This window comes from Pipistrellus kuhlii, unplaced genomic scaffold (assembly GCF_014108245.1).
Source record: "Pipistrellus kuhlii isolate mPipKuh1 unplaced genomic scaffold, mPipKuh1.p scaffold_m20_p_2, whole genome shotgun sequence".
NCBI classification, from domain to species: domain Eukaryota; kingdom Metazoa; phylum Chordata; class Mammalia; order Chiroptera; family Vespertilionidae; genus Pipistrellus; species Pipistrellus kuhlii.
Genome location: NW_023425515.1, coordinates 36,054,828 through 36,068,914, shown reverse-complemented (window position 1 = coordinate 36,068,914; position 14,087 = coordinate 36,054,828). Strand labels below are relative to the sequence as shown.

General features: G+C 41.5%; 1 protein-coding gene across 1 annotated transcript in view; it reads left to right on the top strand.

The window, feature by feature from the left end:
- Positions 1 to 14,087, top strand: part of MCCC1 (methylcrotonyl-CoA carboxylase subunit 1) — a 50,772-nt gene that overhangs the window by 20,369 nt on the left and 16,316 nt on the right. Inside the window, exons 8-13 of the mRNA XM_036446142.2 lie at positions 1,346 to 1,457; positions 3,910 to 3,991; positions 5,519 to 5,646; positions 8,592 to 8,775; positions 10,890 to 10,999; positions 13,384 to 13,600. Coding sequence (XP_036302035.1) covers positions 1,346 to 1,457; positions 3,910 to 3,991; positions 5,519 to 5,646; positions 8,592 to 8,775; positions 10,890 to 10,999; positions 13,384 to 13,600 — 833 coding nt within the window. The remainder of the gene's footprint in view (positions 1 to 1,345; positions 1,458 to 3,909; positions 3,992 to 5,518; positions 5,647 to 8,591; positions 8,776 to 10,889; positions 11,000 to 13,383; positions 13,601 to 14,087) is intronic.

Genomic DNA, 14,087 nt, shown 5'->3' with positions numbered 1-14,087 from the left:
ATTGGATGGGGCCTGGCCATTGCCCCATGATAGCCCTACAGAGGGGCCAATTGATCAATAGGGGGCTCCATGATTGCCCCAAAGAGGGAGGCCCAGGCCACTGAGCCACCGACTGGCTACAGCAGGTGGGCAGGGCTTCCCTCTGTGGGACAAACCATTGTGGAGTCCCAGCTGGGTGAGGGAGGCCTACCTCTTTGGGGCGATCAATTGCAGGGCTCTCAAACTGTAAGAAGGCATAGGCAGGCTGAGGGGCCCCCCTGCCCCCTCCTACCACTGAGTGCACGAATTTTGTGTCCCAGGCCTCTAGTATGCATATAAGGTTTTTGGTTAATCTCTTCATTTCCTCCTCCCCACTTCCCTTTGACTTCCAGGTTTCTTTACATTTTTTTTCTAGGTTTGATAGTTTTTGTTTTAACTAGTCAATGGGGAAAACATTTGCTGATCTCTCATTTCTGTGTTACGGTGGTGAATATGTGAGGTGAACTACAGTGTGAACATATCACAATAAGCCTACTGAGAAGAATGCTTTCTTATATTCACCAGATGGTCTGTGCTAGCCTTGTTTTCATAAGTGTTGTGTGCATTTACTCTCAACATGATTTCTTGTCATTTTGCTATTTTTATACTCAGCGTTTAAGTGCCTTTTTGTTTTTTTATGATTTAATGTGAGTATAGTCTTAAAAACTAATGAGCTATGTTAATTTATTTCTTAACATTTAAATTTTCAATCTGTTGTAGTTTAAAAAATCAGACTCTAGGAGTTGATTTTAAAAAAATATCCTGATCATAAAAATGTTTGCATTGGCTTTTTGAAGATATATGAAATAAGAGTATAGCTTATAATTATTAAATAGTAAGCTTTACCAGTATTTGCCTTAACAGTTTGTACTTTTTGTACCTGGCCCCACTCTGAGGTCATAAATATAGGGAATCCCCAAAAAATGTGTACACACACCTTGTATAATTATAAAGGCAGTGTTTACTTAAATACATTTCACTTTCAAAATTACGCTATCAGCTCTTAACATGTGTATACATTATTCTGGGACACCCTATATAGTCTCTTGTGTATTCTGTCTTTTCTTATTTCCCAGTTATTCCATATATTTTTTTTTTCTTTAATGTTCATCCAATAAATGGAAAGCTTTCCATTGGGTGTTTGTAAGGTTTACTGTAGTTCTGTTTCTAAATTCATATTCTCTGTTTTTTAGGTCAAAATATCCCATCATGTGTAAAATAAAAATAGAGGAATCCTGGTCACCTTGGACAATGGTCTGGCTCAATGAAATGTGATATTTGTCATCCTTAGGAAAGTATGTTAACATGAGTGTTTGCTTTTAAATAGGCATGTGGAAGTCCAGGTGTTTGGTGATCACCATGGCAATGCTGTGTATTTGTTTGAGAGAGACTGCAGTGTCCAGAGGAGGCATCAGAAGATCATTGAGGAAGCCCCTGGGGTAAGAACCTTGTAAAGAGGTCTGTAACCTTCTCTATAATGGAAACACTAGTCACTATGGTTTCCATATCAGAAATCTGTGAAGCTGCCGAAACCGGTTTGGCTCAGTAGATAGAGCGTCAGCCTGCGGACTGAAGGGTCCCGGGTTTGATTCCGGTCAAGGGCATGTACCTTGGTTGTGGGCACATCCCCAGCAGGGGGTGTGCAAGAGGCAGCTGATCAATGTTTCTCTCTCATCGATGTTTCTAACTCTCTATCCCTCTTCCTTCCTCTCTGTAAAAAATCAATTAAAAAAAGAGAAAGAAAAGAAATCTGTGAAGCTAGTGTCTCCCCTAAAGTCCTGCTGGACAGCTGCTTCCAAGTAGTAGTATACTTGTAAGGATAAGTCCCCACTCCCCCAGCTCCTCTCCCTCCCCCCACCCCCGGCCCTCCGGCTCCCCCCACTCTCGCTCCTCCCACTGCAGAGTAGGGATGAAGGGTTGAAGTTCTGGGGCTACCACATAGGACACAACAGGGCTGTGTTCCATCTGAATAGTTTTTAGGACTTTCTCCTCGGACCTAAGGTTCTGACTTAGAGTAAGCAGCTACATCATGTTTCCACACAGATTTTAAATTGTAATTAACCAAATGTTTAAAGGAACGAAATGGTCTGGTTAATTGAATGTATTTTCCATGCAGAAGACTTGTTTTAACTGCTGTTTGAGGTTACCTGAAATGTATCAGTCATCTTCCTGCTGTATTGTGGAGGAGAGAGATTTGCTCTTATTTGACAAATTTTGACTGGCTTAGGTTGTTCTCTGGGTCCAAGGCCTACTCCTGGTTTGCCCGTTTTTAAAATGTTTTTATTGATTTTTAGAGAGCAAGGAAAAGAGAGGGATAGAGAGATAGGAACATCCATGAGAGAAAAGCATCATCAGTTGATTGCCTCCTGCACGCCCCCTACTGGGGATGGAGGCTGCAACCCAGGAATGTGCCCTCACTAGGAATCAAACGAGTGACCTCTTGGTTCCTGGGTTGATGCTCAACCACTGAGCCACACCATCCAGGCGTAGTTTTACTTATTTTTGGATTTACATTTCTTGGAGGCTGCTACTGCCACTGGCTTCTTGTTCAAGGTTATATACAGTAGTCCCCTCTTATCTAGAGCTTCAGTTACCCATTGTCAATTGTGGTCTGAAAATATTGTCAGAAATTCCAAAAAATATAATAGAATTCCTGAAAATTTATAAGTTTTAAATTGCACACGATTCTGAGTAGTGTGATGAAATCTTATGCCATCCTACCGGGGATGTGCACACCCCTTTGTCCAGTGTATCCACATTGTATAGCTAACCCACCTGGTAGTCACTTGGTATTTGTCTTAGTTTGGGGGACATTTTGCATTGACTATCGCATTACATACTTATGTTCAAGTAACCCTTATTTTACTTAATAATGGCTCCAAAGTGCAAGAATAGTGATGCTGACAATTTGGATATGTCCAAGAGAAACTGTAATTGCTTCTTAACCTTAAGTTAAAAGGTCTGTAGGTATAAGAAAAACATACATAGGGTTTGATACTATTGGTGGTTTCAGGGATCCACTGAAGATATATATAATTTTTTAAGTACTTTATTGATTTTAGAGAGGAAGAGAAACATTGATTGGTTGCCTCCTGCAGGTGCCCCAACTGGGAATCAAACCCACAACCCAGATATGTACTTTGACCAGGAATCAAACCTTCCACCTTTCAGTGTAGAGAATGATGCTCCAACCAACTGAGCCACACCAGCCAGGGCTCCACTGGAGATCTTGGCACATATCCCCATGGATAAGGGGAGTCTAACCATGCATGTTTTTATCAGTATATAGTTTTATCAGGTCAGGGATCTGAGATTTCTGGTAATCAGTTTGTTATTTGCATATTAAAATTTTAATTCAGAGTATATTGTTGTAGAGTATATTATACCTTTTGAAGTAAATGTCAACAACAACAATTTCAGTATTTTGAAACAATGACTGCTTAAATATCTATAGAGCTCAGTTTTTAAAATGTTAAAAGCTATGCCTATTTATTAACATACATTTCTTTTTTTGAACCATTTTTATTAACTTGGACTCTCAAGGTTTACCATATTCTAAGATAATTAGTGCACACCTGATCCAGATTGCTTTATCATCTTAAAATAGGGACTATTCAAAGTTTTTATATTGATACATTTAATTTTAAGTAGACTTATAGTTATAACAGTTATGTAGGAACAAGGGACACAGATATATCACTATACTGAGGAATATCTGTAAGTCATAGAAATTACTAGCAGAACCATTAAACTTTGGCATTGTGACAGCATTTTATCTTTATTATCTCTTGAATGTAATATTTGCTACATGAAGATGTAATATTGGATCTTAGTGGGAATTTCTAGCGGGACAAAGTACTAATGGAAATTTATTTAAATATTTGTTCATAGCCCGGTATTAAACCTGAAGTAAGAAAAAAGCTTGGGGAAGCTGCAGTCCGAGCTGCTAAAGCTGTAAATTATGTCGGAGCAGGTATGCTAAGATTTGTTTCTAAAAGAGGAGAAGTAATAATTTATGTATGCTTTTGAGGCAAAAGAAACATAGCTTTTATATAGGGGCTTTCAAACCTTTTTGACTAGATCCACAAGAAGAAGAAAAAAACCACACCCATATTTTATATTGAGACCATATATGTGTGTGTGTGTGTGTGTGTTTATATTCATATATGTTTGAAAAAAGACTTTTACTAAATAATGCTTATCCTAATATGTATAATGCTATTTGATATTTTGTCTTATTTTAAATTAAAATTACAAAATTGATTTTTTTAATTAATAAAGTTTATTTTTTTACAGCAGTTCTAGTTTCACAGAAAAATTGAGCAGAAAATACAGAGATTTTCCCATATACTTCCTGTCCCCACATGCACACAGCCTCCCCACCCCACCACCCCATCAACATTCTACATCAGAGTGTTACATTTCTTCTGATCAATAAACTTATACTGACACATTATTACCACTCAGAGAACATAGTTCACATTAGGGTTCATTCTTTTTAAGATATCTAAAAATTGTATTTTTATTGATTTCAGAGAGGAAGGGAAAGGGAGAGAGATAGAAACATCACTGATGAGAGAGAATCATTGATCACCTGCCTCCTGCATTCCCCCAACTGGGGATTGAGCCTGTAACCCAGGCATGTGCCTTGACTAGGAATCAAACCATGACCTCTTGGTTCCTGGGTCAGTGCTCAACCACTGAGGCACACCAGCCAGGCAAAATGGATGAATTTTTATATTTTAACTGGAGGCCTGGTGCACAAATTTCATGCATGAATAGGGTCCCTAGGTCTGGCTGGTGATCAGGGCCGATCGGTGCCTTCTGGCTGCCAGCTGGGGCCTTCCTTCCCTGGCTGCTGGCTGCTGGCTGGGCCTTCCTTTGTTCTGTGCCACCCCCTGGTGGTCAGTGTACATCATAGCAAACGACCGAACTCCTGGTCAAACTCCTGAGGGACACTTTGCATATTAGCCTTTTATATAGCTAGCTAGCTAGCTAGCTAGCTAGCTAGATAGATAGATAGATAGATAGAGCTGGGGAAGTTTTGTAGTACCTAATAAAATACCAATATATAATACATTATTAACATAAGATTTAGTTGCTGAGCAATCTTTTAATGCGTTACCAGCAAAAGGACTTTCAAAGGAAATTTTTAAGAGTCCAAAACTAAGGGACTGTATTTTTCTGCAGAGGGTTAAAGTGAGATGGGAAGTCACAGGGTACAGTTCCCAGGATCTGATGCAATAACACATGGCAGTCATGTTCTCACTGCTTCATGTCTTGGGCTTATTATTTGCTCAAAACCACAAATACATTTTTCTGTTGCAAAATTTCATGACTCCCTATCTTGACTGAGAGTCATTTGCTGCTACAACATGTGACTTTTTTTTTTTTAAATACAAAGTACCATTGAATGAACACAGTGGTAAAACTGATACATCGTTTTAATTTGCTACTAATTGCCTACTATTTAAATGTGATCATTGTATTTTATTTTTAGGAACCGTGGAATTTATTATGGACTCGAAGCATGATTTCTACTTCATGGAGATGAATACAAGGCTGCAGGTGGAACATCCTGTTACGGAGATGATCACAGGAACTGACTTGGTGGAGTGGCAGCTGAAGGTGGGAATGGTTTTTCTATGAAATATCAGTCTTGAACCTGTGCTACCTTCTGGCCTTCTAAAGTAAGGTGTCTTTTTGGATAAGTGATCAGTTCTTACTGGTTGTGATGGGAACAGGAAAATGGGAGGTCAAAGGTGGCACTCCATTTCATGCTATGACATTATTGTCACTTTATGGACACAGATTCCCAATCTGTTCATTACCATCATTTCCCTTTAGGCATGGGGCAGCCAACAGGCGAGCTGCTGCTATTGACAATGGCTTGTGACCACATTGTCTCAAAATCAAAACCTAGGGCCACATCATTCTGGGCCAGGCTGTCATTAGATTTTAAAGGCAGGACAGGTGCCAGTCAAGATTAAATGAGCTAACAGAGTTGGGATGGAAGGCCCTGACCGGCAGCCAGAAGGAAGAGCCAAAGGAACTCAGAGCCAAATATCAACAGTACAATGATTGGAATTTCTTTTGGGAGCCAAATTTTTTAAACTTAAACTATATAGGTAGGTACATTGTTATTAACTTAATTAGGGTACTCCTAAGCTGGCCTTTGCTAAAAACCCAAGGGGCCAAAAACTCTGTGGCTCGCGAGCAGAGTTTGCCAACTCCTGGTCTAGAAAGGTCCATGTGCAAGTGTTGACTTAAACACTATTGCTGGCCCACAGTGGGTTAAGTATGAGACAGTCACAGTACATGATTAGAAATTTTTAAAGTGATTTGGTTTCGGCCAGTGTGGCTCAGTGTTTGAGCATCGACCTATGAACCAGGTAGTCCCGATTCAATTCCCAGTCAGAGAACACGCCCTGCTTTCAGGCTCTGTCCCCAATGGGGGGTGTGTAAGAGGCAGCCAATCAATGATTCTCTCTCATCAGTGATGTTTCTATCTCTCTCACCCTTCATCTCTGAAATCAATAAAAATATATGTTTTTTAAAAGTAAAGCAATTTGGCATTGCCATGACATATATATTGGTTTTACAAAAGTTTTCAGTCCACACTGTTCTTTTATTTTAATAGTGTGAGAAGCACTGGCCTAAACCATAGTTCCACAAAGCATATTATTTCAAATATTAATAATAGCTTAGCATGTTTTTCTCTTTATTGAAAAGAGATTGTATCTCAGTCTTCTTTTTTTTTTTTTTTAAGTTTTTTAAGTCATATAAATAGTCAATCTCTGAGGGATTCTTGGTTCTTTATATATATCCTGAATCTAAAAAAAATTTTTTTCCATATTGTGATGCTAAAATCTTGGTTATTTTGATAATTTTGGTTGTTGGGTTTTTTTTGTGTGTGTGGTTTTTTTTTCAGAATGTCTGTGGACAATATGCTTCTTTTTCAATTTCCTTGGGGTTGATTGGTGGTTTTAATTGAGCCGAAAGACTCTTCTGGGCCACTATATCCTTGGGAGCTAATGAAAACTAGGCACATCAGGCTAGTAAGTGTTAGTGGGCGTCAGGAAACCTGTAGTGGATTTAGAAACTTCTGGAAAGAGTGCTTATTTTCCACCATTCAAGGAAAAGGAAGATTTATTTTTTTCTGAAGCAGTAACCCAAAAGAGTTCAGAATCTTGAAATCACAGAGGATAAAAGGTGCCTAAGGAATATGGCTGCAGTCTGTGGTTTGAAACACAGTGCCTTAAAGACATTCAGTTCTGCTTTCCTTTTATTCCTAACTGCTGTGGCTCCTGATCTTTCTTATTTACATATTTAAAGAGATGGAACGTGCTTCTGTTTTATGCTTATCTGTTTAGTTCAGTGTGATGCTAAGTTACTTAGAGGTTTTTCCCTGTAGCTTTTGCTTTCTTTCAGGTTGTCATTTTCTCATCTTAGAGGAAAACCTAAGGGGAAAGTGTGACAGCAAGTCTTCCAATAGCCTTTTTCTGTTATAGTCGTGTGCTATGTATGCAATGTACATAAGCATAATAAAATCGAAAAACTATGATGTTCCCCTTTCTGTTTTGCTTCATCACTCACTTGCTGATTAAAATTACAAAGATGTCTAACATTACACTTTACCTATACTATACCTGTGAACATCAACAAATAATTTACTATTTAAAAAAAAAAAAGATTGATTTTGTAACTGAGTGCTAATGTTTTAGATGAAAACTGAGAGCACAGTGTCAGAAAAAAACCTTAATTTCAATTATACTGAAAATAACACTGATTTTTATATTTATAATTTAGTTAGCAGTTTGCTTGCATTTCCTATTTAAAAACTCTAGAAGCCCATTGTAATTAATACTTTATTTTCAAGCTGCCTCTGGTTTGTTGGTTTTTGTTGTTTTGTTTTAATTTTTATTGATTACAGAGAGGGAGAAGGAGAGAGAGGTAGAAACATCAATGATGAGAGAGAATCGTTGATAGGCTGCTTCCTAAATGCCCCTATTGAGGATTGGGCCCACAACCCAGGCATATGCCCTAACCGGGAATCGAACTTTGACCTCCTGGTTCGTAGGTTGACGCTCAACCACTAAGCTGTGCCAGCTGGGCAAGCTGCATCTGTTTTTAAATATCTTCTTTTTCCCAGTACTCAAGGAGGTGGATAAAATAATATTGTGTGTGTGTTTTTTGTTGTTGTTGTTTTTTGCTTCATTTTGAAGTCCAACTGTACACTTTACATAAAAAAGGCAAGACCATCAACTTGCTAGTCTCATAGCTGCTTTAAGGTGGATTTTTATAGGAAATGCATACTCTTGCCGAGACCGGTTTGGCTCAATGGATAGAGCGTCGGCTTGGGGACTGAAGGGTCCCGGGTTCGATTCCGGTGAAGGGCATGTACCTTGGTTGCGGGCATATCCCCAGTAGGGGGTGTGCAAGAGGCAGCTGATCGATGACTCTCTCATCGATGTTTCTAACTCTCTATCTCTCTCCCTTCCTCTCTGTACAAAATCAATAAAATATATTAAAAAAAAAAAAAAAAAAGGAAATACATACTCTTCTGTTACCAGATTGCAGCAGGAGAGAAGATCCCTTTGAGCCAGGAAGAAATAACGCTGCAGGGCCACGCGTTTGAAGCTAGAATATACGCAGAAGACCCTCTCAACAACTTCATGCCGGGGGCCGGGCCTCTGGTGCACCTCTCCACCCCTCCAGCGGATCTGGCCACGCGGATTGAGACGGGGGTACGGCAAGGTGAGCGGAAGTAGAACAGACAGTCTTCTTAACTCTCAGTGCACTCTTATTTTTGGATGGGGTCTTTTCCTGTGTCCTGTGGAAATGTCTAGTATGTTTTAAAATAAAGGATTCAATTGATTTCTCTGCAATGTTTATTTCTTCCTTCTGGAATAGTTATTTTTAGAGAATGGCTAGTAATTTCATTACTCGCAGGCTCTTTTTTCGAATGCAGCAGTACTTGATCAAACTTAAGCCATAAGTATTGTGTGTGTGTGTGTGTGTTGTTTTATATTTTTTACTTTGCCTGGCTCCAAACATGATTTAAGGTGACTGATAGTCGCTATGCGTAAGGCACACTGCCTTCAAGTCAAGCTGGGGAATTCATATGAAAACTTAGTGCAAGCCAAACAATAATAAAAGAAATTAGAAGTAAAAAATAGCAGCACAGGAGCTATCACAGTTCAGCACTGATCAGTAACAACGGTCCTCGCTAACAGTCGGCTAGCACTTACGACTTAGGGTCCTCAAACTTTTTAAAGTGGGGGCCAGATCACAGTCCCTCAGAGAGCTGGAGGGCCGGACTATATGAACTACTAATTCCTACTGTAACACCTCAGCTGCGCTCACTGCCCAAAAAACCTGGCGGGCCGGATCAGACTCCTTTGCGGGCCGCATGTGGCCCGCGAGCCGTAGTTTGAAGACCCCTGAACGTGCAGGTGCTGTTCTGGGTGACTTTTCTGTATATTCTCCTTTAACCTGGAGCACTGTCCTATGGGTAGGTGTCCTTACCCCCATTCTCCAGATGACCAGACCAGGACACGGAGAGGTTAAGTGACTTGCCCAAGATCACCCTTGCAGCCAAGACTCAGACCCAGGCAGTCTGGCTCCAGAGTCCGTGCCCTGAGCCCCACCATCTCTTGCCACCTTAACTTTAGTTGCAGGACTAAGAGCTAATGTGAGACACTTTTAAAAGAGGAAGTCTAGCATGGATTGGACTAGGCAGATGTAGCACATTAAAGAAAAGTGGACTTGAAGGTCTGTTTGAAGAACTGGAAGAAAACATGTGGCTGGAAAAATGGTTTAGGGAGGTAAGTGATTGGAGATGTGGCTGGAGACAGACACAGGGTGAGAGTAAATCACATGGATCTTGAAAGCCAAAATGAGGCATTGGGGCTTCTTGATGGTACATTGGCACCACTTGGATAGCTCTTGCCTAAGCCACAGTAAGATTTGGTAGTCAGTACATTTTTAACTTCACAGCAGAACATCTTGGAAAGAAAAGAGGGGCCCTGCAATAGGAAAAAAAACAACAACAAAACTCTAAGACAAGCAAAGCTTGCAGTGTAACTTAAAAGGGCTCAAAGGATAAGAGATGCAATTCAGACAAGTGCTCCCAGGGTCTCATCATGGCACTGGGAGGGAGGGATAATCTAGTCCAGGAAGCTTCTCCCAACACTCCCCTTCTATGTTCCCGTGCATCCCTCAGACCTGGCCCTTATTATTTTACCTTATGGTAACCTATTCATTGCCTATTTTCCCGTCAGACTGTAAGGGAGGGACTTCTATGGTATATTTGCAGCACCTTGCTCAAGCTGAGGCCTACAAGGTGTTCAATATGTGTTGGTGGGTGAGTGGGGGTGGGGTGAATGGATGGATAAGTGAGTGTAATCCAACCCCTTGATTTTACATCTGGAGGCCCTGGGTTTTAGAGGGGTCAAGTGACCTGCCAAAATCACAACAATGGTCTAGGACAGTAGCCTTTGTGATATGCCACACCCTTTTGCCTTGACCTCGTTCCTAACCAGTGATGGAGATTCTTGTTCTCTACCATAGTAATGATGGCTGCTATTAGTTTATCAGCTCTGCCAGGTACGACATTTGGCACTTTATTGTCAGTCCTCCCAACAACCACAGGACAGAGGAATGCTTACCCTTATTTGTCTGAAGAGGGAAAAGTTTTAAAATCCTGTGAGCTTCAGTTCCTCGTGAATAAAATGGTGGTGGCAATATCTGTCATGAGGTCTGTGAGGATAGGGTGTGAAATGTATATAAAGCCACAGCAGAACGTTTTGCAATCACACTGTATCCCTTTGGTTTTGACTTTGAGAAGATGCTGTGGTTTTCAATTTCAGGGGATGAAGTGTCCGTGCACTATGACCCCATGATTGCGAAGCTGGTCGTGTGGGCTGCAGATCGCCAGGCAGCCCTGACCAAGCTGCAGTACAGCCTTCGTCAGTACCATGTGAGTGACCGGGCCGTGTGGGTGACCCTGATGCTTTCTGTATCTCCACAGCCAAGCGTGTCCATCCGGAGTGCTCAGCCTTTGTCCTTGTCATCTTATTTCCACCAACCACCCCTATGTCACCATCAAATTCACTTTATGTGAGGACTTCTTGATTCCAGCTGGAAAAGAAAGCTCGAAGGACTGAAACTATTAGGGTCTGTGTTATACTTCAGGGTAATCAATAGGAAATTCCTCTTGATCCTGTAGGTAGAGCCAGCTCCGCACGTGTGTGAGCGAACGTGATAACCACTACCCCACGGAAACATGGTCGCTATTACAAGTGTGGCCTACAGTTGGTATTATTTTCTCCAAAGGAAAATGATTATGTTCACTTTTATCCATTTCATCGTTTGTTGCTGTTGTGTAGCACATTAATTTTCTTGGTGCAGTGAGTCCTGTACCAGCTGATTTAGCTTCATAGAAGGATTGTTTTTTAAACCATGATATTCTAATTGTTTCATGTCATTACAAACCTCTGATCTCTGTGGCTCCAGCCACACGGGCCGCCTTGCCATTCTTTAGACACACACAGCATGGCGACACGTGTTCCTGTTTTCTCTCCAGAGTGTTCTTCCCACACACACGATCACAGGGCTCCCTCCCACCACCTCAGGCACCGCTCACCTCCCCAGAGTCCTTTCAAGGCTGTCACATTTAAAATAAGGTCCTTTGCCCGGCCGGTGTGGCTCAGTGGTTGGGCATTGACACATGAACCAGGAGGTCACAGTTTGATTCCCAGTCAGGGCACATGGCCTGGTTGTGGGCTCGATCCCCAGTAGGGGACCTGTAGGGGGTATGCAGGAGGGAAATGATCAATGATTCTCTCCATCATTGATGTTTCTATCTCTCCCTCTGCCTTCTTCTCTCTAAAGTCAATAAAATATAATAATAAAAGCATAATATGCTAATTAGACTGGACATCCTTCTGAACCTTCCAGACGAAGCCCAGACCCAGGTGCCTGCCAGAGGCCGGAGGGAAGCCCAAATCCCGGGTGCAAGAGGGAAGCCAGTGCTGGCAGCTGGGGGAAGGAAGGCCTACTCTCTCTCTCTTTTTTTAAAATATATTTTATTGATTTTTACACAGAGAGGAATTGAGAGAAACAGAGAGTTAGAAACGTCGATGAGAGAAATACATTGACCAGCTGCATCTTGCACACCCCTCACTGGGGATGTGCCCGCATAGAAACATCAATGATGGAGGGAATCATTGATCATTTCCCTCCTGCCCTTGACCGGAATCGAACCCAGGACTTTTTAGTCCACAGGCCGATGCTCTATCCACTGAGCCAAACCGGTTTCGGCAGGAAGGCCTCCTCTTGCACAGACTTTATGCATTGGGCCTGTAGTAAAAAAATAATAAAATAAAATAGGACCCTTTCTGCTCTCTCTCCCTTTAGACAGCCTTGTTTTCCTTTATACCACCTGACATTATATTAGAATTTTGTTTATAGATATTATTTATTATCCTTCCTTAGATTGCAGGCTCTGTGAGGTAAGGACTTGTGTGTTTTTTTCTTCACCGTGTCCCCAGTATTTTTTTTAAATATATTTTTATTGATTTTTAACAGAGAGGAGGAGAGAGGAATAGAGAGCTAGAAACGTCGATGAGAGAGAAACATCGACCAGCTGCCTCTTACACACCCCCTACCGGGGATGTGCCCGCAACCAATTACATGCCCTTGACCAGAATCGAACCTGGGACCTTTTAGTCCGCAGACCGACGCTCTGCCACTGAGCCAAACCGGTTTTGGCTGTCCCCAGTGTTTTTATGAGGGTCTGGCACCTACAAGGTGCTCAGTATATGGGGAATGAATGAATGAACGAACAAATAAGTAACTTGAGGCTCAGATAGCTGGCTTTACCCTTGATTCCATTTACTGGGTTATGTTTTATACCTTTTTATTTTTATATTGGTATGTAAAATCTGGATTTTTAGTGTTGGACGGAAGCTCTTTTGATGTAATTCCATCCAATCCCCTCCCCAGTGTAGTGATCGTGCCTTCTGCTGAGAGGAGTGTTCTGAGTGGCAGGACTTCAAAGTCTTGCCAATAAATTTCATTTAAGTTTCTTCACATTTATCACTTTCCTAGTCCAAGTCAATTAAATGTCTTCTCCAACTACCTACACTAACACCATTTCCTGTGGCCTCTTTGTCAGAGTAGATGTAGCGTTAAGTGTTAAGTCCAGAAATACAGTGATGCTGAAGTGGGGTTTTTATTGTTTGCCTGAGAATTGTCGATAGTAGAAAATGCTCAGCAAAAGGAGCAGAAGCCATACCAATGTTTTTCTGAATCTGTTGTTTTCCCCACTCCGTGGGGACGTGGGCTTTATTCTCTTTCTAGATTGTCGGACTGCACACCAACATTGACTTCCTCCTCAGGCTGGCTGGCCACCCGGAGTTCAAAGCTGGGAACGTGCACACTGACTTCATCCCTCAGCACCGGGAAGAACTGCTGCCTAGTCGGAAGGCCACAGCCAAAGAGTTCTTATGCCAGGCAGCTCTGGGCCTCATCCTCAGGGAGAAAGCCATGTCAGATGTTTTCCAAATTCAGACACAAGGTATGGAATGCATTTCTGTTCCCCCTGCTTATCAAGATTTTATAAATAACTAGAGGCCCGGTGCACGAAATCCATGCACAGGTAGGGTCCCTAGTGGCGGCTGGCCTTCCTGTGTTTCGCACCGCCCTCTGGTGGTCAGCACACGTCATAGTGAGCGATCGAATTCCTAGTTGGTCGAACTCCCAAGCGAACCATTTCATATTGGGCTTTTATATAGATAGATAGATTTTTGAACTTACATTTTTTTCTTTCTCTTTATGCCACTCTTTCCTCCCTTTCTTCTCTCAGTCATTGACACCATCCTCTGCTAATGTGACTTTTAGGATGAAGAGAGCTCTTCACATATTCTGGATACATTCTATAAACACTTTGAACCCTTTAGGCATTACTTAACTTAGGGGTGTCGAACTCAATCAGAGAAGGGGCCAAAATCTAAAATCCAGCCTAAATCGCGGGCCGAATGGTTTACTGAACAGTCATAAACTGT